Genomic DNA, 24,103 nt, shown 5'->3' on the forward strand with positions numbered 1-24,103 from the left:
CACACTGACCATTTCCTTGTCCTTGAAAGAAAGCTATTGTGTTTTGACAAGCAATCATCATTGATAACCCATTCCTGTTGTCTTTCATATGGAGTGCTTACCTCAAAATATTTTTGTAGAGACATGTGCATTATAACATTTAGGTTTTAATGAAATAAACACACAGAAATACAAAATCCCAAATGTTGAACCAACCATCAAAACAGAAAAAATGCTATATATCCGACGTAATACTTACAACAAATATTATTTAATAACTGTCACTATCAATATTTGACAGGATTTCTATGCTCTTTGTGTTAGCCAGGCTGTATGGGGCGGCTCTTTAAAAACCAGGTAAAAGTAGTTGGTGTAAGCTAGTAAAGGGAAAATACTTTCTCTTTATGTCTCACATCACATCAAGTGAAAGCAAATCAGATGTTATGCCAAGATGTGTTATTGTGAGACCAATAGCTGTCAAATCACTTCAGGAAAGAATCACCAAACCGATAGATGTCCCTGCAGCCCATCTGGCTGGAGTGGAGGTAATATGAAACACTGCCATAAAGCTGCTTGAAGAAGAAGAGTGGAACAGATGCTTTTTGAGATGATGGGTCATTGGCACCACATGCTGGTGAAACCTTAGAGTGCAGGGTAGTCTCTACATAAGGAATGGACGTGCTGTTTCTGCAGGTTAAATATAACGCTATTGAGACAAATGAAAATGAAATATGCTGCAATATGTCTGCAGATGCCCTGTGTGGTTTGTCCTACGTTTTCATTTCTGGGACATTTTTTCAGACTTACTTTTGCAGTTAGTGACTGCAAGTACTTTTGTTGTCCTTAATGTATATACACAAAGAGATGGTTTCTGTCTTTATTAGGGTAATGTTGATGTTAGGGGAATATAGGTAAACCTCCACAAATGAACATGTTCAAAAAAGAATCACAATTTCCTAAATATGGATCCAAACAATTGTGCCTGGGTATGAGTTATTTACAAAGACAGTTTGTGTAATCATTGGTGGTTGCAAATGTATTATTATTTTGCGGGCCTTATAGAAATGTAATATAAATATCTATGATCACAGGAAGGATTTAGTTGATGGAGACAAGAACACACCTACATTTTCAGTTTGCACAGTATGGAGAATGCTTACTACTGGTTGCATTTACCAAGCAAGCACCTTGGGAAGGTGTATTGTAAAGTAACAGATTTAATTATTAAATGAACTACTTTAAAACAATAATTGGTGACATTTTAAATGAAAATGTTGATTAAAATAGTTTGTTAATTGATACATCCTTAGTAACTGGCCAATGGACATACATGCAATTTTATAAAACATGTTGTGTCTTTGTAAATAAAACCCGCCCATTTACTCACCTGTAGATCATGCCCGGGGAGCCAGTCTGTCGGAGGGAGAGGCGAGCGGGGGAGTCTGTGGTAGATTCAGGATACATGGAGGCAGGAGGGAGGGGGCGTGGCCAGCCTGCCGGGGGTGGTGTTCTTTCACCGGGACCACAGGCTACACTTGATCACCAATCAGGGCCTCTGGACAGGAGAGAGAGACACGAATGTCAGTCTAAGATGGAAGTTTTATTTACCAAACAGGATCAAATCTGTGTCCATAAAGCTTATATTTGGCCCACCCAAGTACTGTACCATTGCATGTATGATATGTGCAATGTGTATTTGTAAAGCGCTTTGAGCATCTGGAAAAGCGCTATAATAAATGTAAGGAATTATTATTATTATTACTGTATTATTCATCTTACTATTATCCATTTATTTGGTTATCAACAAAAATAATCCATATATTACTAATATTTCATACTATGCAACTGTCCACAGACGACTCTGTAGCCGTGTTTCAGCTGTGGATAACAATGCTCAGAAGAACAAACACTCCCATCCAACCCGTTCTCATTGTTTCTCAGAGGAAATGTTCACATATTCATGCCATGCTGTTCAGTAGCTCAGAACTGGGTTTGAAAATCAATTGTTTGGGATATCAATGAAGAACTTGATGAAGGTAGAAATTCAGAACATCAGGTTTTACGAGTCAGAAAATAGCTGTAGTGCTAGGAAAATATAGCTCCCACCTACATCAGTGGCAAGCATGGTACTCAAATGCATCATCATTTCCACCCATTCATTATTTGTAGTTAGAGATTATAGCAATAACAGCGCAGAGAGCATAGAAGACAGGAAAAAATGAAGGCCACAACAAATGATGTCAGGAGACTCATCACAATTTCTACCTGGTCATGTTCGACCATGAACACTAAAAGACTGCCAATAAAGATATCGAGCATATTTGACGTTCAACACATCCTAGATGGGTGAGGAGCATGAGAAGGTCATTAAAGAAAACAAGGAGAAAGTGCTCGACATTGACCCTGCCTGGAATCACACAACTGGTCTACTGTGTAAAGCAAAATGGATCTCAGGCGTCCTTCACATAGACGGAAACCTAAGTGTAGTCCAGGATGTACATTTCTGCAAAGACCACAGAGTCCATTAGCTAACCTCAAAAAGAACTCGATTCAGATGTTCTTCAACAATTGCTGCAGAGTTATAGATGACCAAAACGCAATCCAATAAAGGTGCCTCTTGAGACCATGTCACTTTTATTTGGTTGTTTGTTTCATGGAATTTAGAAAAGAACCTTTAATATAAAATAAACATTAGATGTATAGTCAAAAAGAGAGGGGTAAGTGAAGGTATTTGACATTGTGTCACTTTTTTCAAAGGATTGCTTCATGCCTCCACCACTAGATGGAGTCATGTCCTCACACTGCCGACACAAGCACAATGAATACATCATTCCTGTAGTTTCCCACAGCTGAGTTACAGTTTGTAAGATATACACTCACTGTAAAGGCTTTAGTACACCAGTCTGGAATACTCAGAGTAACTAACCAGACAAAGAGAAGGATAATCACAACACAGAAAAACCCTCACAGATTATGAAGATCTTGAGCATAATTCATCAACCTGGTTAATCATGCGTTTGTGCACGATTTCAAACCGTAGCTGATCCACCGCTAAGAACGACTTGAATCTACGAATAATTCAAAGTGTCTGCCCGCGGTGCACGCCACTGCTGTAGAGAGGACTATAGCAACAGAGCTGGGCATCAATGAGGGTAAGATAGGTGGTCAGATACCATTAACACACATCTGAGCTGCCTTATCAGGACATTTGAATTCAATAATGGTGCAGGAGAGGTAGGGGAGTGGCACTGCTGAGGTTTTAGCCTGGTTTAGTTGTAGCGGATCAAATCAAATGAGGAGAGTGGAGTTGATGTCACCCTGACAGAGCTGTGTGCGGAGCAGCCTATACCCTATTTCGCCAGTGGCTGCACTCACGTGAGTCATGCTCGTAATGACATCGTAATGATAACATGAAGGTGACTTTCTCCTCACATCAATTTCCCCGGCTGAGAGGTGTCCCATGTTCCCAAGGACCTATTCAACGTTCACTGCCCGTTGGTTTCAATCATAACACAATGGGACACCAGTCAGACTGAGACCAGGTGATGATGATGGCCTGACCCCAATAAAAGGAGAGGTGGTAAATCTGCCACACAGAGCGGCAAAGTCCTCTTGGATTATCCGTCTTTGATGCGGATCAGAGAACACAGTGGGTTGAGAGGGGGGGGGGGGCTCTGAAAGCATACTTTCTTGTAGGTGGGAGATAAAGAGAACAAATATTACAATATTATGAATCCCCTTGTATTGATATTGTGAGAATATTGTAGGGTTAACAATACAATATTAACACAATTAGATTGATGATGGAAAATAATCTTTAATGTGGATATAGGTTTTACAGAAATATGCAAGAATGTATAGATATTTTACATTATTGACATTATATAGATCAAACCAGTCATAAAGTCAGTGTGCCTAGTTTAGCTTTTGTTGCCGTTCTAAGCCAAGCTACATAATATTGCATTAGCTAGTTAAACAAGAAGGACATAGTCAAATGCAAGGATATCTGGTTTGTCCTTGAATGAAGGTCATTCTTAATGAACTGTGCACTGATTTCCAGAATAACTCTAGATGAGTAATAGAGAAAGGAAGAGCACTATTAAGTTAATTGCACGCAATAAAGCACACACACCAGCTACACTTACAATATCAAAAGCAAACCATGCAGGGCAATTACAGATGCAATCAAGGTTTACACAACAGGGATATGAAACTGATCTGAATATAAGACACCCATTATTTTAACAAGCTAGACACAATAAGAACAAACAATGAATGCATACTTGTGGTGCAGCTAAAGTTGTATTTTTTTAAGTCAATTTGTACTGCAGTTTTGAGTTATTATAAATACAAAATAATCACCCAAACTACATCATAACAGGGGAACAACAGTCATTTGTCAACATCAAGACTTTTACATAATTACAAGCCCCATTACATAACAAAACAAAAGTCCTATATTTGAGTTATTTTGAAGTGAACAGTTGAGTCAATCCTGGCCCGTTCAATTAGTGCATGTTTGCATAAATTAGGATAAACAACCACAAGGGGTCTCTAAGCTCGGTTGCCTACTTTAGCCATCTCTGCAGTTTAATGACTTGCTTTATGAGCTGCTTTAGGATTTGGATTCTACAAAACATGTTGTGTTTACACCTGATCACTACATTGAAGAGCAATGCAGCAGTCCCTCACAGAGACGCCTGCAGTGAGCTGCAGGCAGAGAGGATGCTGCTGCTGACTGCAGCACTGCGGTACACTACAGGCTCGTCCCGGCTCCAGTTAGAGGGTTCAGATTTACTGCACTAACGGTCCAACGTGCACTTTGCAGATTAAAACTGCAGCGAGAGAGAAAGAGGGACACGAAGCAGAAAGAAAAGTGAAGAGAAGAAGGAATTGATATTTGACTACAACTGCCTTGTCTCCTGTTTGTTGATCCTGCTATTCAACATTAAGAAAGTGTTACTATTTGCCATTCAACATTTATTCTTGATGGAAAAGTACAATCCCAAATAAGCTCTCTGTCAGGTAATGTCATACAGAGGAATCGATCAGTGTCCTAGCATCTGATGAGCCATCCAAATGGACTTCCTGTATTGTATCTTCTTACTGGTGCCCTGTAGCACGTAGCAACACGCCCACACCAAAGCAGCCGCTTGCATTTTTAAAGCAGTGTTATTGTTGATCTGAACACAACCTCGAGCATCAACAGTTCCATGCTCTTTAAAGTGTACTTTTACTGCCATGTTAATTTACTGCAGTTTATTGGCAAATAATCACAAACCTATTGGAACATATTAGCCAATATCACATTTCCTTTTTATGATATATATTTAAAACTGTATTGCATATTATGGTTTTAGGGATTCTTATCACATACAGCTTGAGCTGGAAGTCAAAGAACAAGCACTGGATGGATTGGGGGATGGTGCCATATCGTACCTGACGAGCTGAAGCCATGAAAGACATGCACCTTCATATCCCTTGTTAAGCTTGTTAGCACCTCAATTTCTTCCAAACACAATGCAAAAGTGAGTCACAAAAGGCTGCTCTTCAAGCTATCCATCCACAAATCCACCTACCCCCGGCCTGAGTGAATTCCCTCTTGAGACAGGGCTTACGTGAGCAAGGAAAGCAGGCAGTGCTGGCTTGGAAAGCACAGCACGGTGTTGTGTAGTGTGTTGGCAGCTACAGAGAACACACAGATCTGAGCAGATGGCTGCGGAAGAGGGAGACGGGCTCACAGACGAAAACTGCTGGGGATATCCTACATGGGAGATCAGTCAGGCAGAGAGAAGCTAACCCAGCCTCCCTCCGCCGGGCTACAAAGAGGATTCAGACGGGATCTCCTTTTTCTTCTTCAGTGACATTTATCAAAAGATGAAAGTCACAACCATGTAAGGATCCATGTCGGCGCATCATCCCTGCTCTCATCATCAGACAGTTTGTGGTTTCATAAATGGTCTCCTCTCTGTTAAGCTGTGGAGGGCCCTTGATTAGAGAAACAGTGTAGGTCACTGGCTGCCAACAGAGAAAAAAGCTAGCAGCAATTTGCATAAACAGCCTATTTATACAGCAAACTTCTGATACAAATCCTCCGCCCCCCAGTTAAGAGAAGTTAAAAGCGCAACTGAGAGCTCTGCTGTCAGGAATCATTTAATTCTAGGACAGCTGTTTCACACACAGAGATTTATCACATATTATGGTCAAACTTTAAGCCATGCCCATCATCCGCTACTGTGACTGGGCCTACGTAGATTAGAGTTCAGCTGCAAAGGTCTTATGTAGACAGGGCTCTGTACATTGAAGTTATAATCCTCAATACTTTAATTACATCAAACCCTTTGCTAATGTTATTTGTGGCATATGTGTACTTTCAGCAATTACCACTCAGGGCTCAGGTGTAAGGCTGTGTATTGTGAAATGTCTGGTCATAGGATATGTCATGATACCAGGGTTAGGAGTCATGACTTTGCATTTCATTTTAGGGCTGCCATAGCATAAAGAAAAACTAAATATGATCAATAAATAAATACATTTAAGTTTTCCGCACTCTCGCGGGAATATCTCTGCAATGGAGCGAGCTTAAGTTTCATGATGATATAGCCCAACGCAACACCTTCGTCACACATGTTGCCACTTGTTTGTAGCATTTTCAGGCGATTTGTAATGTGTTCTAGAAAAACGATGTGTTTTTGGATATTTGTGGAGTTAGGTGGACCGCGAGTGTTTTATTATTGGTTAAGTGGTCCTTGGTATGAAAGAGTTTGAGAAACGTGATGTGCAATCTGAGCAGAGTCATTCTCAAATGAGGGAGCTACGCCTAACAGTGTTTCTGGCTTAAAAAACATAAACACAACCAGTTCCTTTGACATTCCTTTGACAGGCCATTATACGGTACGATACCGAGGGTCCCATGTTGCCTGCATCACTAACAGCATGAAGATAAATCAGCACTGTATCCTTGCTCAACATGACCTTTGTTCCTCTTTTGTGCTGACTAACAGTCAAACCTTAACATTAAAAGAACGTTCTACAGAAGCTCCTAAGAAACATTACAAACTCAAGTCACGGACACCTTTTGGAAATATGAATAAAATATTAGACCCAATTTGGCAAGCGACTGTTCAGCCACACTTGGGCCTTTGAGGCCGAGGTGAAGCCTTTGCTAGCTCTGCAGAGAGAGACGATGCTGCAGTGAACGAGGAGCACACTGCAGCAGAAATATGAAACCATCTTTTTCTTGTCCTGAATCCATCGCAGCTCTCCCTCTATACACCAAAGACAAAAAGGGCAGGAAACAAAGTGGGATTTAAGGCAGGGTTTCTATCTCCTGCTGACCATCTTCCGTTTGCTCACAACTCCTCATTTAGATAGGTAGTGCTTTCATACCTCTCACTCCCCACTGTCTATAAAGCACATACGCTCAAATGAACTGTGTTAAAAGAATAACCTTTCAATAAAGGATGAGCAATACTTAATGTGTTTGTGGCCTGATGGTTTCACTACACTGTCTTCTCTATGCTTTGTAGATTTCTTTAACCAAGCATAGCTTTCCCTGTTTTTCAATCCATTTTCAAGTACTACATAATATCAGTTCTATCAGCACTGCACAGGGGATTTGAATGTTTTAACACACCTAAATCCAGACTTATCAGGAAGGATCAAGAAAAAAAAAAGGCAGCAAATCAGTGAAACCACATTAAAAGTTTTGGGAAAAAAAGTTTTTCTATATGCGGGACTATGAGCTCTTTAATGGCTAAAACCGACAGAACTTTGTAAAAATGAGTACAATCGTCTAAATATTATTAAAATAAAATACCTCATTGTATAACAGAATCATGCGATGCTGCATAGCGAACTATTTTCATTCCACATTCAAATAAATCGGTCAAACATTGATCTGGTAGTTAAAACAATCCAATACATTTTTCAGTAACACAGTTAATGAAGAAAAAGCTTCCAAACCCTGCATTATCATACGGCGTGCGACCACACCCATAGCAGGTGTACAACAAATGAAAAAACACTACAATGCTCCTGTTGACTTGTTGCTGGGTTGATGCAATACAAATCATTAACACTGACATTATAGGAAGTGGTGGTAATTAATCTGCTAGATGTATTCAACACATAGAGCTTAGGATTCCTTGGAGTCTGTGCAGTTGGAAGAGAGATATTGCAGCACATAAGAGTCATTCAATACTGATCTTTTGCTGCTAGCTCTCTATTTATACAATTACACAGATCATTTTAATAGATTGTTCAATAATTCACAAGGTGTTTTATGCATCTCCCAAATGTCTTCATATATACAAGCCCTTGATACCTCTGGTATTCTATTTCACAGCCACTCAGGATTCAATCTTCTCCCTCAGGGCTACCGTCACTCTAACGGAAGCTGTTTCAAACGGACAAATGGACAGACTCTGAGTGGCCCCAGGAGAAACAGCCTGCGGTGAGTAACAACCAACACACAGGGTGGGTGGGTGCTGAATAGGCACGAGAGAGCAGGCTGGTGTCCGGGGAGGCACCGCGATGCAGAACAGCAGTGCTACACAGTATGCATCACTCCTCCCACTGGGGTTTCTCTCAGACCTTTCCCCCCTCCCCTCATGTCTTATGGTAATGCATGGTACTTGTCTGCACTGTTCACATATTTTGTATTTCGAAGTAATGATCATTGTTGGGAGAAGTTAATACATGTGTATGCAATGTGCAATTTCAGCAATATCTATTTTGTATTATTTATCACTGTGTATTGTCATGCAACCTTATGTCTAGATGCACTAATGAAAGACCAGCTTAGCTTGCAGAGTTGTGTTCAGTGTGTAAACTGTTAGACCACTCTAAATATTACATATGGTATTTCTGAAGTCTTTTTAATGGTTGCTTGTGTTGCCATGGGACACTACAAGAACCAGTAGAGACAATGCTTTCCTCAACAGATATTTTTAAAATAATGTTAACCTTTGCTCTCACATGTTACCAAAGGAACTGACATTGAGTTAAGAAACAAGTGTCATTTGTTTGTCTTGCTGTAACTCAGCCAGTACATGAGTATTGCAAAGATCAGCCCTGTGACCTTTAAGTAATGGGATGGTCTGAGTACTCCTGCTGCCACTTCTCTGGAACAGGACATGCTTTTCCTTTTCCTGTGTGTCATTCTAACCGGTGCAAGGTCACTGAAGAACGGAGAAAATGTAAAAGGGAGGGGATGATTCCATGCTAGGCTACTACTTTATGCTTACTTTGCTTTCCAAACTGTAAATGTGCTCTCTCACATCTGTGCTTTGGTGTTAGTATGGTTGAGAATTGCACAGGAAGGAAACCACCGCCTCCTCTTAACAACTGTTCAGCTACAGTGCAGAGCATTAACACCATCAGGCTTTAGGTTATTTTTTAGTCAAAATGGGGGTTTAACCTGAGCCTTATTGCATGTAACCCCCCAACTCTTCCGACCTGTATTCTTTCTTTCCGTCTCTCCCTACCTTAAGTTATTTAATAAAAGCTAAGAAAAATTGGTCATGGCAATAATGTGTTTGACGCAAATAATGGCAAGCTCCCCTCAATAACTCTGGATATGTGGAATTAAACACAAATATGATTTTGTTGTTAATATTTGAATCTGGCATCAATATAGATACTCAAAAATTAAATTCTAATCCAAAAATCCCTAACCTCCTTTGTCCACTGTATTACAGCGTCACTGAGGCATTGTGTCAAATTGTAATATTACACATAGTATAACCACCCACTCACCCAGTCCTCACTCACACAGTCCTCACTCACCCAGTCCTCACTCACACAGTCCTCACTCACCCAGTCCTCACTCACCCAGTCCTCACTCACCCAGTCCTCACTCACCCAGTCCTCACTCACCCAGTCCTCACTCACCCAGTCCTCACTCACCCAGTCCTCACTCACCCAGTCCTCACTCACCAGTCCTCACTCACCCAGTCCTCACTCACCCAGTCCTCACTCACCCAGTCCTCACTCACCCAGTCCTCACTCACCCAGTCCTCACTCACACAGTCCTCACTCACACAGTCCTCACTCACACAGTCCTCACTCACCCAGTCCTCACTCACCCAGTCCTCACTCACCCAGTCCTCACTCACCCAGTCCTCACTCACACAGTCCTCACTCACCCAGTCCTCACTCACCCAGTCCTCACTCACACAGTCCTCACTCACACAGTCCTCACTCACACAGTCCTCACTCACACAGTCCTCACTCACACAGTCCTCACTCACACAGTCCTCACTCACCCAGTCCTCACTCACCCAGTCCTCACTCACACAGTCCTCACTCACACAGTCCTCACTCACCCAGTCCTCACTCACCCAGTCCTCACTCACCCAGTCCTCACTCACACAGTCCTCACTCACACAGTCCTCACTCACACAGTCCTCACTCACCCAGTCCTCACTCACCCAGTCCTCACTCACACAGTCCTCACTCACACAGTCCTCACTCACACAGTCCTCACTCACCCAGTCCTCACTCACACAGTCCTCACTCACACAGTCCATGCTACTTTGCCCACTCAACGTGACAATGTTGACGAGGATGACCAACGCACTCAAAGACATAATTAAAAGCAAGGTTTCTTGTAAATTAATCATATTTGTGTGCAGGTAAATTAAGAGCCACCAAAGAACACTAGGAATTATGTCTGTCATGCAGGAAACTATATTCCATTTACTTATTGCAAATGAAATACCAGCACAACATAGTACCTGTTTTTAAGATTGTGTACGTACAGACTAAGAGGAAGCAAACTAAGAAGGAGCAACACTCTTTTTATTTACAATAATAGGTTATATTTGATATAGGGCTGTCCCGAATACCATTTTTCGGGATATTTGGCAGTAATCAGCAGCGAATATTCACGCGCTTCAACACATGTATTTCGGTTTATTCAAGGCATTCATTTCGTTATTCTGCAGTAATTTCTACCGTAGCCTCCGCCATTGAGCATCGGCTGGTTATTTTCATGCTGCTATTAATCTGGACAGCATATCAACAGACTAGTGGACAGCACATATGATTCTACAATCAGACAACGCTAAAAAACATTATAACATATAATGAGAGACGTTCTGCAGTCAGGAGGAGGTTTCACCGACGACAGGTGGCTCTGACTTTTATGTATAGTTGACGGAGCATTTGTACTGTTACGACACTGTTCAACAATTAATTCTGCTTCACTCTTTTGCTAAAGATTTTGAAGACATCCGCGTTCTTGTGACACGTAAATACTACGCTTGCTATGTTTTGGTGCGGACTGCGTTCACACCAGCGATGAACTTCTCCAGAGTTCACTTGCAAGCGGTCCGAGACCACCTCTTTTAAGCAGACCAGAGTCCGGTCGTTTAGTTCACTTCAGAGGTCTCGGACTGCGCTCACACCGACCCAAACGAACCGCATCAAGCGGGTAAACGCACCAAGTCTATAACATTTGGTTTTTTAAAAACGAATATCCGAATAACGAAATTGAAAACCGAATAGTAGGCCAACGACCGAATATTCGAGTACAGCCCTAATTTTATATTACTTCAGATTGAAAATATTTTCATCATGATCATCATCAAATTAGCACATGCTACATGAAGATATGAAGGTTTAGGTGCTGTCATCAGAATGCTTTTTGAAAACGTTTTACATTTTAATTTCCTTACGTTAGAGCTCTCTGATAAAGGTACCAAGAATGACAAAGTTGCCCGCTGCCTCACCCCTTCTGTATTATTATGCCCCCAAAATAAATACTCATGAAGATAAAAACATCTTCGAGATACCATCACAGTCCCTGTATCAGAGGGACTTAATATCAAAGAATGAGGTTGGTGTCACAAAGAATTAAACAACAGAATGATGTAAACATGAAAAAAAGTATTTGCAGACACAGAAAACAAGCCTATTATTACCAGAAGTCCAGCTGGGCGCCACACTGTGCCTTTGAAATGGCAGCAAAACCCTGAAGATTTGTGGAGCACAGACAATCTGCCTGTCTGACATAGTATGTGTGATTCACGCTGGCTTTAAACGCCAGCTTAGGGGTTGTGGTCTTTACAGTGATGGTCTGCAGTGTTATGTCCTGCTTTAGTAATCATTGTAACCCCCAGATTACATGCAGTACTACAGTATATTTGCATTAAGTGCACATACTGTACATGTGTGCAGATCCCTCATGAATGACTTGTCAGGGTTACTTATCAAACACACATACCACCTCAGGACACTTGCTTCATGCAGCTGCTCTTTTAATGTCAAAGCATGGCTCCATAGTGTCTCCAGAGTGGAAACATCATTCACATCATTATCTTGGTGACTGACATTTGAACTCCTAAGGGCACTGCACCTAACTGCTTAATAAAGTGACTCTACATGTAGCATGACTGAGTTTATTTATTGTAAACACAAAACTCCTGGATCTAAACAGCTGGGTACTGGCTTGTTTTTAAACATCAACGAGGCAATACATTTGCCTTCAAACAGAATATGCGTACAAAAATGAGAGCTGCAGTGCAGCAAGCATATCAAATACAGCCTTCTGTAGAAAGTAGGACAAACTTAATGGCTACATGCAAGTGCCCACACAGTGACTAGTGTATGGATCCATCTAAGCATGCGTTAACATAGTACTTATTTACGGTTTCTATAGGAAGACAGGGTTGATGGACATCTTTGGTTCATCTCTCTCGATCTTTTTCTGCACAACACAAACACACTCACATTATATCAGAATACCTACACAAACGCATAGTGCTTCCGCGGTCGAGCATGAGAATAGCGCCAGGTTTCCTGAGGCATAAAGGGTTAAAGCCACACTGTTTACTCATGGTTTATTCATGTGGCCCATAGTCTGTGTCATAGACAATCATCGTAGAAGTTCAAGTGCTTTTTAACCAACTGATTTCTGTGCCCTGAAGCAACAGCAGCTACGCTATGAGAAGAGAGGGCTTTCCATGTGTGTTAAGGTAATAGCACTTGTTTGGATCCTGTGTGTCAGTGCAATGTGTCCAGGTACCATCTGTACCGTTAAAATAACCTTGGTAAACCGTGAAGCTAACAGCGGGCAACATGTGGAACTGTGAAATACTGCTGGCAGCACTGCTGTAACATTCAACGTGTGCATTTGCCTAGGGTCAGTTGCTGTTGTTGTTACTCCATTACTGTTAGGTCTATATCTTCTCAGCCATGTAGTCTCTATTCATCTTCTCTGTGTATGAGAGGCTGTGTTCTTCCACCAAACATACTGACATAGCCTGCATTTGTTTTAGTGGTAAATAGAATGTGTCAGTTAGTAACTAATCAACTACCAGAAAATTAAGGGATGACTGTTTATCAAGACATATTTTTCAATTAGCCTCCCCAAGTAGTCAAGTTGCATTTAAAATCCATGTCTACAATTATATCGTACCTTTGAGAGATGTTGTCATAATTAGCATATCAGTCCTGGTGTTCGGGCCCAAAGCCTTTTTTTTTTTTTTTTGGTCAAAGTGACATTGACCTTTGACCTGCACTTTGAATCAGTTCCTCTTTGAGTCCAAGTTGTCGTTTCAACTAACATGCCATGGTCAATTCAAAGTAAAGGTGTATTTTAAAATTGGTATGTATCAATGTTTTCACTTTGCATTGATAAAACAAAATCAATGTTTATTGAACTAGTTAATAATAATAATAATTCCTTACATTTATTATAGCGCTTTATCAATGACTCAAAGCGCTTTACATATACACACATTACACATATATCATACATGTAATGGTCAGATACTGTGGACAATACCCACAGGAGCAAGTTCAGGTGAAGTGTCTTGCCCAAGGACACACCGGCTTTACAGACGCAGCAGCGGCGGGTTTCACCCCTTGATCTGCCTCGAGGTCATCGAGTTACACCCCTAGGTATTAGGTAATTATTGACTATTTGTAGAATAATCAAATGAATTGTTAGTTTACAAAGTATTAAAAAGGGACGATAAAGAATTAAATAAAGAATTACTGATGCATGCCTGGTTTGTTTCTTTTGAGGGTTTTTTGGTAAAAGACTGCTGATGCTTGTAAAATAGCTGAGAGTAAGACACACACCGTAGATTTCTTTCTTTCTTTCTGTTTGTAAATAATCCTCAAAAAGGGGATGAAGGTGAGTCCTGTCTAATGTGGACCCTGTCTATCCTTGTCCTTATGTGTATCTCACTTTCTGTATGGCTACCTCCTACTCCTGTTGTCCATCTGTCTCTCAACCTGTTTGAGTACTGCAGCCCTTCCCTGTACATGCTGGATCACTATTTCTGCCATGTCACTCAATAATATAACTTGGTATAGTTGTACAATTCATCTCAAAACCTGTACATTATAACTGTATATCCCTACACCAGTGAATATTTACATTTCTTGTAGCATTTCTAATTTTAACACATCCACATTTTAATTTATGAAAACAAAGCGTCTTCAATACAACTTGCAAGATAAAGAGTACTTGTAGAAATAGTACTGTCTGTATTTGTAAAACTATAAAAACATGTCAGTCTCCACGACAAACAGTCTTTCAATCAGACAATATTGAACAACTTATTTCACAGCCTACATCTGCGAGACACGCCACAACATTGCTAAACTTGCACATTGCTTGGAAAGACATACAACCACACAATGGATGCTCAATGAGAAATGTGATGCTAAGTAAGAGGGTATCATGAATTCACGATGTATTCATGACTATACAAGCCACCCTGCTAAATAGAACAGATATCAGAGGGCGGGCTTCAGTGGCAGAGGACCACTTGTTTACTTACAAGAAGACAGTTTGAAATACCACATTGTTACTAAAGCCTGAAAGACCAAAGAGTGGAAAACCTCAACCTGCCCAACCGTTTCCAGGTCGTGGTGTGACGTATTGATGACAGGGACACAATTTGGCACCAACCGCATGTCTCCATTCTGCCTGGTGTCATTAGCCCAGGCTGTTCTGGGGGTGGGAATACATTCTTGGCAAGCATTAGGCCCCATAGTATCAAATGAGCGCCACAGCTTAAATACACATTATTGTCCTTTCTTGGCTGTTTTCAACAGGGCAATGTTTCCTAAACAAAGCAATAATTATCCCTACATCATAACTCTTTGTAGAAGTCAAAGCTACAAAGGCTGTAACGGAGACATTATGCAAGTCAGACAGGGACTAAATAGTGTCCTAATGGATACATGCTTCAAAAAGCAAATACAGAGGCCAAAGTGGATCTTTTCTGTAGTGCAAGCAAGGTGTACCAAAAAGAAGATAAACTACAGTAATTATGTTAAGGCTGAAAAGAAGGAAAAGGGTACAACCTTGATTGAAATACTCTTCCTAAAAAAGCTTTGTGTCGTTGTGAAACTAACTAGCGCACAGAGATGGGGTCGTTACTAAAAAAAAGTAATATATTACATATTACTTTTAAAAAAAAAGTAATATATTACACTACTTCGTTACTCTCTACATAAAGTAACTCGTTACTTTACTCGTTACTTTACTCGTTACTTTACTCGTTACTTTACTCGTTACTTTACTCGCAGGGCCGGCCCGCCCCTCCCTACAGGCAGATCACGCAGACTGCGGCGCACCTACAGTGTAAGGGCGCCACAGTTTTGCCTCTGCGAGACTCCACTTGCACCCCCAATTACTATTGCATTAAGGAAGACATAACACAAGTCTTTCTTTTTATATGCTCTAAAATAGGCTACCAGCCACACAACAAGCTAACAGTCTGTGAAACGTCAAGACACTAATTAATTAAACCAGTTCAAGACGCATTATTCTTATCATTCTTTATGAGCGCATAACGGTAAGGTATCTAATTACTTATTTATTTAGTATTCCATAACTTAGTAACAGAGATGGTCAAACTAAAGTGGTAGAGACAGAATTCCTACAATGAAGCGGGACATTGAACTGTTCACCCGTGAGAGGGCGATCAACAAAAGAGAGCGAGCGGCCCGTTGAGGGAGTTTACAGATGAAAAGACTCAGCCATGTTTATGCAGCACTGCACGCGGAGATGTGGTCTCGCAAGTCGCGCAGATTACATAGGCCTACATGTAAATAAACCTGCGGCAGAAACCCCTCTAGTCTGTCAGTGAGTGTGATTATTTTATAAAAGTAACGAAGTAACGTGTGTCGGGGCAATGTCAGTAACTGTAGTGTGATTACTAAATTATAAAAGTAACGCGTTACACTGCTCCGTTACTTACACAAGTAATATTATTACAGTAACGCGTTACAAAGTAACGCGTTACTGTAATAGTATTACTTTTGTAACGCGTTACACCCAACTCTGCTAGCGCATGTTCAGACTTAAATCACTGGGACACAGAGCTGATCAAAATAGTTTTGGGAATATTTCAGTTTGAAAGTGGCCGTGCACCTGAGCCTCGCTTATTTATCACAAAGGTGACCTACATGATTGCAAGCTGCCTATGTCTGCCACATATGAAATCAGTTCTGCCAATGGAAGTCGTATGTATTATTGAAAGAGTTTCATGCCTGTGATTCTAATTTGTTTATACTGAAGTTATTGATTTATATTAAACGTACTCAGTACAACACTTGATTAGTTACGATTACCCATAGCCCTAAAATAAACACCCTGCTCAGCCTTTTAATGCACAAAGTCTTATTTCCATATTATGTTGTTTCCTACAATCAGCACAAGGTCAGAGGGGGTAGACAGAGGCAGGGTTACAGGAGACAGTTTTTAGATCACAAGCATCTGTTTCAAAACCAGGCCATCTTATGGGTGACAGGGTGCAGAAGTTAAACCTGCTGTCCACACCACCAGTCATTCAGAAAGGCAAGCAGGCCCCTGTGTGTATAAAGCCAGTGATTATTGTCAGCTTGAGATGGATACAAGCCAGCTTCAAATTCACTCTGCAAGAAACACACTGACACTTCTTCCTCAAACTTACTTTTTCACAGTAATAGTCATGTGACCTTCAAAAAGTGGAATGTTGTCACAGCAGTAGTGGTACAATTTCCAAAGTACTCAGAAAATAGTCAATATGGCCTTTGGTAGGTTTTGCTCCTGTACTGGTGCTCTGCATTTCACTTTCCATCAATCTATTTGAACCGTCTCCCACGTCTTTGTCCGAGTTATGTGCCAGGTCAGCTGTCCCTCTGCTCTCACTGCAGCACAGATACACACAAGGTAGGAGGCTGTGATGTCATGTATTTGTTTTCAAGATGATCTAAATACTTACGATTTGTGCCCACTCATGTCATCCTTGTCATGTGTGAAGAGATTTAAAAACAGGCTTAAAATCTTGTCAACCCATTTTCCTGAACCACTAACTCTGCCTCTTTGGAGGTTACATAAATAAGAGAAGCCATAGCCTTTTTTTAGTCAGGAGCTGGTCCAGCCTACATGTGCTGGGGCTAACTGGAGGACCCTGGAGCCAAACAGACACCGCCTGAGAGATGTAAATACGGAAAATGAGTGGGCAGTGAAACCATCATGGCATGTGTTATCCTAACACTTCCCCTAATGCAGTGGTTCTCAAAGTGGGGGGCGGGCGCGAGAGACGAGGAGGAAAAATGGTTATAAAAAAAAAAAATCATAATTTGAAAAATTATTGATTCGAAAATAATATGAAACGGTACTATTACGTCTGGGTCTCTGTGTTTCATTAAAGCTCGGCTATGTGTGTGTGTGTGTGTGGAACGAGCCATTTTGTGTGCGCGAGAGAGAGAGAGAGCGCACCGGTACCGGAGATCGTTGTTGTTAGCTTCTGGTGCTAGCGAGCTACGCTAACGGATATAAGGAATTTTTTCAACAACAAAGTGGAGGAGAGTCCTCTCCTGTCAGACTGAGAGGCTCAGTGAGCTAAAGGACTCTCTCAGTGTTATCTCAGTGGGTCTCAAATGTTTTGGTCACTATTAATGTAAACAATTATTTCCGAGGCACACGTTTATATGATCATTATAGTTATAAAAAAAACAAGAGAATAAATGAAAAACAGGTATGAAATAGTATATGACAGTAAAAAAAGAATAAAGTTTAAAAGGGTGATTTGTAAAATAACCATAAAGAAAAAGTTAATCTGTTTACAGTTCTGTTTCATATGGGTGTTGAGAGAGGTATCCATAGATCTCTTCATTTTGCTCTCAAAGTGCACCAGATTGATGCTTTTAACTTCAATATTTAAAAATAAATCTTCCCGGGGGAGCATCCCCCGGACCCCCCTATGTGAGGTCCACACACCACCTATAAAAATAGCACTTTACCCCTGCTTACACCTATATGCCGTGAGCTGATTATCGAGCCTTCATTGAAACTGTCATACTGTGTATATGCGTGGGGAATGTTGCAGTAGAAAACTCCACTGTAGCGACCGGTACATTAATGGGAAACCCTAAATGTTTGAGCACCCTCTATGAAACGTCAAGCTACCCCACAGCACCCCCAAAAGAAATCTCTGGCGCCGCCACTGAGCCTGACTATTTGTGTTGGGGGAAGCCTGACTTTTTTTCTCCAAAGGGGGGGCCTGACAGAAAAGGTTTGAGAACCACTGCCCTAATGTCCCAATTACCTCATTCACACCAACGCAACTCCGGTTCAAGCTCCGTGCTAGAGCTTTTCAGGTTCAGAACCGGTTCTTCGGTTTAGCTCTGGCTCTTTTCACACCGCCCAGAGTCCGACTGGTGCTGCGTCATTGCGTCATCGTTTGCGTCATGACGTTTGCGTGCCTGCTTCATAAAGCCAAACCGTGCAGATGAAATCAGTTGCATTAATTTCTTATGGCTCTATCTGCAGCTTTTCCGGAGTCATTTATTGTATTTTTATAAAAAAGTGTACTCGTGTCAATAAAGGTTTTTTAAAACACAACTGCTTCCGAGGTCGGTCTTATTTCTTAAGGTGGTCTGAACCATGAGTGTGGAGTAACGTTGTATCTTTAATTTAAATGAACTGTAACCTTCACCCAGGTATGTAACAGCTGTTCTCAAATAAACAAGTGAAGTCCATCCATCCATCTTCTCCCGCTTATCCGTGGTCGGGTCGCGGGGGTAGCAGTTCCAGCAGAGAGCCCCAAACTTTCTTTTCCCTGGCGACATCAACCAGCTCTGACTGGGGGATCCCAAGGCGCTCCCAGGCCATCGAAGAGATATAATCCCTCCACCTGGTCCTAGGTCTACCCCTTGGTCTCTTCCCAGCTGGACGTGCCTGGAACACCTCCCTAGGGAGGCGCCCAGGTGGCATCCTTACTAGGTGCCCGAACCACCTCAACTGGCTCCTTTCGACGCGAAAACAAGTAAAGTAAAGTTTAATATTTATAGTTTTATAGATTTATAATGAGTTATAATGAGGTGATCAACGTGAATGCTCAGGTTCCACCTTAACACGCAGACACGTTGCTTCACCATGAGCAGAAACCCTTATATATATACAGTCTATGGCAGAAACACTGAAACTCTTGTTAAGTTTCTCCATCGTTGTGTACAAACTGGATAAAACGCGGGCTTTTTGTTGTTGTTCAGGAGTTGATCCTGTCTCTACCCCCGCCTCGACGTAAGCGTGACGTATGCGGTGCTTTTGCTCTGTCCGGACAATTTTTTGGTGCTTGAAACGAACCGGATTCTGGAGCTAAGAGGCTGCTCCGCTGCGGTGTGAAGAGGAAAACCCGGTGCTTTTCAAGCTCCAGCTCCGAACCGGCCCTGAAACACCGTTGGTGTGAATGAGGTAAAAGACAGGGACACAGAGCACACACAAAACACATTTTACATGGAAATAAACCAAAGTGAGTTGGCCTAATGTACATCAGTTAGTCTAAGATAATTATAGTGTTCTTAAAATAGTTCGCTATCTGTGTTTTTGGTAACACTTTATATTAAGGTACACAAATTAACCATCAACTAGTTGTTAATTAACATACATATTAGCAGTATATTGGCTCTTTATTAGTCATTATAAAAGACTTATTAATGCCTTATTCTGCATGACCATATTCTACAAGTAATAAGCCATTAGTTGAGTTTTTCCTCAATAACCCTCTAATTAGTGCTTATTTGTTGCAAGTAAGGAAGTTGTTGTACATGAGTTTGGCGGGATCATATTTGTTAAGTGTTATTATGGGAGAATTACTATTCTTGTGGTACTACTGCCTTATTAGGACCATATTGAGCAGCGCATATTAAGACCAAAACTCATGTACAACAACTTCCTTACTTGCAATAAATAAGCACTAATTAGAGGGTTATTGAGGAAAAACTCTCAACTAATGGCCTATTACTTGTAGAATATGGTCATGCAGAATAAGGCATTAATAAGTGTTTTATAATGACTACTAAAGAGCCAATAAACTGCTAATATGCATGTTAATTAACAACTAGTTGATGGTTAATTTGTGTACCTTAATATAAAGTGTTACCGTGTTTTTTTATTTTTGTTTTACTTTTATGTATGCACCACGACACCAAGTCAAATTCCTCGTACGTGTCAACCTACCTGTTAATAAACCTGTTTCTGATGAACAGTTAGCACATTTAAGAGCAATTCAGTGATAAGCATTCTTGACAGGCAATACAATACAGTGCTTGAACTTGTAACAGTCAAGATTAAATAAAAAAAAACACACTGCACAGAATTCAGAATAAGGCTCTCCAATCGATGTCCAGTTTGAAGCAAATAAAAACATGACTCCAATAACTCAGTCATCACGGACCCAGACACACGTCAACCACAATCAGTGCTAAATCATTATTCACACCTCTGATATTGTTGCTGTAATTCACAGACTGTCTGTGTGGTGTTGCAGTGTATCGTGATCATTCTGGTTTGGTCTTTGTGAATCGCCTCTACACTCAGAAATCACTACTGACTAGGGGTGTAACGGTTCACAAACATTTCGGTTCGGTACGTACCTCGGTTTTTTGGTCACGGTTCGGTTCGGTACGTTTTCGGTACAGCAGAATTTTTTTTCACAGAACAAAACATATATATATATATTTTTTTTATTATTATTAAACTGTGAATAATGTATTCACTCAAATAAATACAAAATATAATAAAATAAACATTAAGGTGCAGCATTTCGATGAACTGAAATAATCTGTATTTGAACTTTACTGTAGGCTACTAGTACTCACAAAACATAAACTATTAGTTTTGGGTTTTTAATTATTATTAAACTGTGAATATTCACTCAAATAAATACAAAATATAATAAAATAAACATTAAGGTGCAGCTTTTCGATGAACTGAAATAATCTGTATTTGAACTGTACTGTACTAGTTCCTAAGCAGCCAGTTTGACATTATGACTTGCTTGTCATTGTATTTTCATGTTTTTTTAAAGAAAAATTAACTTGTCCACATTGCTTGCCGAAAGGGCAGATCTGCTGGCACTAACAATGTCTCCTGCTGTGGAGAACACCCTCTCTCTAGGGACAGAGGTAGCAGATACAGCCAGGTAGCGCTTTGCTAACATGGCAACATAAGGATATTTGGCGTTTGTTATAGCTTTGGCTCGGTCTGAACTTTCTGCGAGTGGTGGAGGCTTAAATGCTAGCGGGAGTTGGATTTGCACTTCAGTCTTTTTACTTTTGGTACCGGTGATATTCACGTTCGGGTGATGCCTTTTCAAGAGTGTGCAAGTTTGATGTATTGCCAGCCGCGTAACCAATTTTAGTTGAACAATGCTGACAAACAGCTTTGGTTCGGTCCACCTGTCTTTGTCCTTCATCCTTGTACGTAACTGCGAAACCAAAATGTTCCCAAACCGGAGACTTCAATGATGCTGGAGGATTTTCGAGCTCAACTTTATCTGCGTTCGCCATTAATTTTCGACAGTTCCTCAAATTACTGACTACATTTGAACGCATCCCTCTGACCAGCTCTCATAGTATGCCTCTCATCCAATGAAATGACTTGCTCGCTCTATGACGCGTTGAACCCAATGTGACCAAATTACTCTGAATGCTGCGACGCAGCACCTGAGATTACTTCCAAAAAGTTGTTCACGTTCTCAATTTTTTACGTTTAACGTTATATTCGTTCGGTACACTTCGGTACACACCTGTACCGAACCGAAGGGCCCGTACCGAATAATTTCGGTACGGGTACGTGTACCGTTACACCCCTACTACTGACATACACAGGTTACTTTAACAGGAATCCTGAAGAAATTAATGATGGACGCACTGAATCTGTGAGAAAAGGGGTCATCAGAGGGGGGGGGGGGGGGGGGTCTGCCCCCAAGCTCGGAAGTGCTAACCAGAATGATCTAATAGTTCCTGTATGTGTGAAATGTGTGCACTGTGCTATGACCAACATTCAGCCTATATGTTTGTGGTCAGTATGTGAAAGATTATCTTGCTTCATAGCAGAGGCGGGCCTCCTCTAAAATCAGAAGAGGCCTGTACACCTTTATATAATAAAACTTCAGAGGGAGAGCAGAGGCCCTGTTTTACAAAGTGCACATCCAAGGAGAGCTGTCACTATCATCTAATGCAGTGGTTCCCAAACTTTTTGTGCCCAAGGCACACCAAAGGACAAGTAAAAATCTCAAGGCACACCTATTGTGCAAAATAGCCCTTATAACACGTGTTATCACTCATATCATGTAAAATATCTGTAAATGTGCATAATTATTTACTAATGCCAAATAAAATGTGACAAAGACAACTATATTACTCATGAAATATTTATTAACGAAATATTTCAGAAATTAATTTGAAACTTTATCAAATTAGGTTTCATCAAAGCAGCAACACACTCATTTAAACCAGACAGGTCACACAATTAACATTTCAGCAATCAGCATTGAAACATGTGCTATTGTACATATTTTGCCGACTTACAAATTAGTGAGATACATGTGCCTGTCGGGGCGCGCAGAATTTTTTAATCCTTGGTGGCACTGAGGAGAGGGCCACTCGCAAGTCCTGTTCAACAGAGAGCCGTGAGTCCCGTGACCTCCTGTTGTTCTTCATGTAAATCAGAGTAGAGAACGCCAACTCCAGAGATGGGGTCGTTACTAATTTTTTTAAATATATTACATATTACTTTGAAAAAAGTAATATATTACACTACTTCGTTACTATCTACATAAAGTAACTCGTTACTTTACTCGCCGAGCACGTACGAACTGCGCATGCCTGAGTGGCAATAACTTTCCTTACCAGCAGGCGGCGGTAGTGTGTATTTGTCATTCAAAACAGGCAACAACCGGAAGACAGAGAAGAATAACAGACGACGTGATATAAACAAACAACAAATAGCGTGTGCGGTAGCTTCACCTTAGCATGTGTTCTTTGCAGGTGCTTGTTGAGGTTTGACCATAGGGTTAGACGTGGTGTTTGCAGCAGTGGATAACAGCTTCTGGCCTGGACACAGTTTGCACCTCACCGTCACATTCCTGTCTATTCTTCGGACGAACTCAAAATAATGGGCATACCTCCACCCCTCGAAAGTTATCGCTGACTCAGCCATGTTTATGCAGCACTGCACGTGGAGATGTGGACGCGCAAGTCGCGCAGATTACGTACATATTACTACAAAGTACTGATATTATAGTAAATAAAACTATTATTATTTTTGTGTAGTTGTATATTGCAATAATAACGTATGGTTGTCACAAAATCCCACGGCACACCCGGACTTGCCTCACGGCACACCAGTGTGCCGCGGCACACCGTTTGGGAACCACTGATCTAATGGTTTCATTGATCACAATAGACCAAATGCATGAAAACAATTATATTGCATTTGATTTGTTAATCAAAGTGATCTGTTGCAATGTTGGTACTGAAACCAGAAAATAATTTGGAACAATCAAGCAACCTTAAAAAGCCACTATGGATAGCACAGTGGCAGTTCAAGAGATTACAATACGTTTGAGTTATTTCAACATACTTAACATCAATCTAATATATATAACTTTTAGTATATCAATTTACTATCTCATTTGCTAAAAGTCACACACCTCTTTTATTTTAAGCTAAATTCACATTTCTGGTGACCTTGCCTTTATCAGGCTGGAAAAGGAAAACTATTATAACTTGCACTTACACTTCTGTGATATTGTTTAATCAATGTACAGTATTGAGAAGAGTGAACCCCTTTAACCACATTATGAAATCACCTATACAGTGGGGC

The 24,103-nt window shown here is 40.8% G+C and overlaps 1 protein-coding gene across 3 annotated transcripts in view; it reads right to left on the reverse strand.

Moving 5' to 3' along the window:
• kcnab2a (potassium voltage-gated channel, shaker-related subfamily, beta member 2 a) overlaps nucleotides 1–24,103 on the reverse strand; it is an 86,018-nt gene that overhangs the window by 50,719 nt on the left and 11,196 nt on the right. For all 3 annotated transcript variants that reach the window (XM_034218985.1, XM_034218983.1, XM_034218984.1), the window contains exon 2: nucleotides 1,367–1,534. In XM_034218985.1, coding sequence (XP_034074876.1) covers nucleotides 1,367–1,443 — 77 coding nt within the window. In that variant the 5' untranslated portion in view covers nucleotides 1,444–1,534. The remainder of the gene's footprint in view (nucleotides 1–1,366; nucleotides 1,535–24,103) is intronic.

Source organism: Gymnodraco acuticeps, unplaced genomic scaffold, assembly GCF_902827175.1.
Source record: "Gymnodraco acuticeps unplaced genomic scaffold, fGymAcu1.1, whole genome shotgun sequence".
Lineage (NCBI taxonomy): Eukaryota > Metazoa > Chordata > Actinopteri > Perciformes > Bathydraconidae > Gymnodraco > Gymnodraco acuticeps.